Source organism: Pyxicephalus adspersus, chromosome 2, assembly GCF_032062135.1.
Source record: "Pyxicephalus adspersus chromosome 2, UCB_Pads_2.0, whole genome shotgun sequence".
Lineage (NCBI taxonomy): Eukaryota > Metazoa > Chordata > Amphibia > Anura > Pyxicephalidae > Pyxicephalus > Pyxicephalus adspersus.
In genome coordinates, this window is record NC_092859.1 from 54,211,313 (window position 1) to 54,215,143 (window position 3,831).

The 3,831-nt window shown below is 37.0% G+C and overlaps 1 protein-coding gene across 3 annotated transcripts in view; it reads right to left on the minus strand.

Annotated features, from left to right (window-relative positions):
• Positions 1 to 863: 863 nt before the first annotated feature.
• SPDL1 (spindle apparatus coiled-coil protein 1) overlaps positions 864 to 3,831 on the minus strand; it is a 38,229-nt gene continuing 35,261 nt past the window's right edge. For all 3 annotated transcript variants that reach the window (XM_072400805.1, XM_072400806.1, XM_072400803.1), the window contains exon 12: positions 864 to 1,743. In XM_072400805.1, the coding sequence (XP_072256906.1) occupies positions 1,596 to 1,743 (148 nt within the window). In that variant the 3' untranslated portion in view covers positions 864 to 1,595. The remainder of the gene's footprint in view (positions 1,744 to 3,831) is intronic.

Below are 3,831 nucleotides of genomic sequence, written 5' to 3' on the forward strand. Positions count from 1 at the left end.
GCATGTTGTCTGTTCACAGCAAAATCTTCCACATACAAGCAGAGAGAGAAAAAAAACCTATGGTTTTTATAAATGAAGTGCTTCACTTCCCAAACTACATAAGACATTTTTCCTACTGCACATAGGATATAGAGTGTTGCAATATATTTACATCAATAAGAAACCCTCACTTGTTTTTATTTTCTTTAATAACTATATTTCCTCACAATGTATTTTGATGACCACCCACATGACCACCAGCATTGTAAAATTGTTTCAGTGTTTCAAAACTTTTGTTTATCTGGAGTGCATAAGTGCATGTATCCAAGTAGAACTTGCTTTATATGAATATTTGCTGTAAGATTTGCCTTTTGAGATTCTTGTAAATGTTCTAAAATATCACCCAATAACATATTTTTAAAAATCTAAATTTTTGCTGTTCCAGCAACACCAATACCCAAGTCAATTAAAGTGTAATTAAAAACTCTCATAATTACTGCCCTAGACTTTACTCAAATAAATGTTTGCCGATTCTCTACTTCCCTACTAATAATCAGGGGCTGCAACATTTTTTATTATCTTTTCAGTATGCACACCCAAATGTAACTAACCATAATGCCTAGACACCTTTGTCTATGGACAAGACTGTCTTTCACACTTATTTATTGATCACTTTATATACAAAGACCTTTTCTTTCCCATGACCTTGTGTCTCAAATGGAAAGGATAGCCTAAAGGATGAGTAAACAAATTTTGTTTGTAGAATAAAGCTTTTGTATTTATAGGCTTATGAAGGTTTCTACATTAAGTTATCAATCATAATTTCCTATTTCTACATCCACATTTTTTTATAAAAACCAAAAGGACCAAAATAAGAAACAGAATCAGATTCTCTAAATGTAATTTTATTTTACATATAATATAAAGTGTTTATTAATCCATAAAGAACAAGTCAAATTTTATCAAAGCAAACTCATTTTTTATAGATGCTGCTGCACATGTACAAGCATGAAAATGACGTGTTACTAAAAGTGAGAATAATATCATGTACAATGAATAAGGGAAACATTTGTAAACAATTTCACACACATTTAAATATTTTACAAGTGAAAACAAAGTTGTCTATTTATAAAAATGTTTATCTGACATTCAGCAACATTCTCTAGTGCAGAATCTAAGGTCCGTGTGTTCTAAATGATGGCCTTTCCACCAAAGAATGTTGATTGATGTCAGAATAACTGCTTTAATAATATATCACAAACACATAAATATAAGGTACAAATCTAAGGAAAGAATTTCAAATGTGTCTGCATGGATTTTATACCAAATAGATTTTTCTAAAATATGCACAAATGTAAGGGATAATTCACACAGCTGGAACCAGCTAGATTCCACAGAATTTACAATTTACAGGACCATATATTAAAAAATTGCCTGGCCTGCTGGTCCATACAAATTGCTGCCCGTCTAACCCTAATGCAGCAAGAAGGATTTTTTTATCTTTGTTATATTTATTGAAATGACTGAATTTGTCAGGGATTACTACTCAACAGCTGGTTAGCCGTCTGCTGGCTTGCTTTACCTTGAAAATAAATAACAGTACACACAATAATAGGTTATTGCTGAGCACACTGTGATGCTGTTCCAGGCTTTGAAGACACATGTAGGACAGGATGCGCTGTATGTCTGGATTTTCTCTCACACTTGCTGAAGCCTTTCTCCTCAGCCTTTGTTGGTTCAAAGCTTGACTCTTCAGCATCTGACCTACAGGTAAACATTCATGCCAATTTCAAAGTGGTTGTTGAAAAATGTATTTTTTTTCCCCAATGTATAAACCTTCATATCTCCCACATCGATTGTTGTACAAATGCTAAATTTTCAGGGTACACAGGGCAAACTGGGAGCTGATAATAAACTTACTTTCAGCTTCCTGAATGTTAACAAGTTGCCAGATACAGGGTCTCAAACATAAAATCCTAATAAAGAATCAGGGATCCTTTAACATTAAGTGGACCTAAAGTAAAAAAAAAAATGACAACTTTATTTGCACAAATCTGTGATGTATGCTGCTGTATTTGTAAAAAAAAATACCTTTATGTTCTTTGAACCCCAATTTCTCCTGAATGGGGAGCTGTTGGTATATTAAAATGTAGGTGCAAGTTGGGGACTCTTGTGTCTAACTACCCCTTAAATTTTATTGCTGCTGTGCCATCACATCACAGCGCCGGCTGCCCTCCTTACACTGCTCTAAAGGTAGTGACAGTGTAACAGCAGGAGCGCCCTGGCTTTCACACTGCTTACACAGCAGCTCTGCCACCTGACGGCACACCAGCTCTCTTACACTACTCTGCTATTGTCAGCTAGTGTACTGACAGGGGGTCGAGCTGCTGAGAATAGCATATGCAATATGCTATATGCAAAAAGACCTAAGATTAACCCTAGATCTTTGCGCAAGGCAAGATCCATACTGGATTGCAGAAGACCAAGAACAACAGCCTCACACCGTTTACAAAAATCCACAAAGTGCAGTAAAAAAAAAACAAATGGTGCTTCATGACCCTGAAGCATGGTGGTTAAGACAAAGTGGCAAAACATGCTCTCACAACTCGGGCTCTAATACCAAAGCCGTTAAAGCTTGAGAAAGAAAAGCTTGATAAAATACTTGAGACAGTGGCCCTGATTTACTAAAGCTCTCCAAGGCTGGAGAGAATACACTTTGATCAGTGAAGCTGGGTGATCCAGAAAACCTTGGATGGATTCCTTAAAATAATTTGCTATTTGCTAGCAAATGATTTGAATCCTGGACCAGATTCATTCCAGGTTTGCTGGATCACCCAGCTTCACTGATCAAAGTGTATTCTCTCCAGCCTTGGAGAGCTTTAATAAATCAGGGCCAGTATGTCTGGCCAAATGGGGCCACAAAGTGTCTGCAATCATAGAAACACCAAGTACTTCTTGGCCACAATAACTTCATCCTCTGGGGATTCATTCACTTACTTAACCCCTATGGCCTGCACAACCGACAGCTCCTCAGCTTGGAACCCTGTGGTTGTCTGGCCAAAAAGAAAAACAAGAAAGGAAAAATGCCATGCCGAGTCTCAACCTCCTCACAATGAAACAAAGAATATCAAGACATTTTGGAGAGAAATACTGTGCAGTATTAATATGAAGTCATGAATTCTCCAAAGGAATACATACATGGCTGAACTCACCCAGGATTGGCTAAATAAACAATTGACTATTTTGAAGCAGTCTTCTATTAACCCTCATTTCAATGGTAACAGACTGGAATGAACTGAAACAAACAGCCTGGGTATGGCACCCCAAATCTGATAGACCTGGAACAGTTTGCACAGAAAGAGTGAGCCATAGAACTCAATGTCAAGTGTAGAAATATTGTTAAAAGCCTCAGGGATCAATTGCTTGCAGCAACTGCCTCTAAAGCTTGTGCAACAACTATTAGAATAAGGGTCCCATCATTTTCATCTGTGCCGTTTCCATTTGTGTTATTTGGATCAAAATATTTTCATTTTTTTTACTGTAAATAGGTGTATTCTTAAACACATTATTTACATCTGTGATGTCTATAGGAAGTAAATTCTCTATGCATCCTAACAGTAGCAGGATAAATACAGAACTCAACTGCAACCAGATGCCTTGTGCTACCAACAAAGGAAGCTAAGAGTAGGATTGCAACAGGATGTAAAATAAAGAGACCAGCTTGGGGAGGTGGCCAGTCTTGTCAGTAGAGTTTTGGAAACACAGTCATGTATTAAGCAGAAACACTGTGGCCTTGATTTATGAAAGCTCTCTAAGGCTGGAGCGAATACACTTTCATCAGTGAAGCTGGGT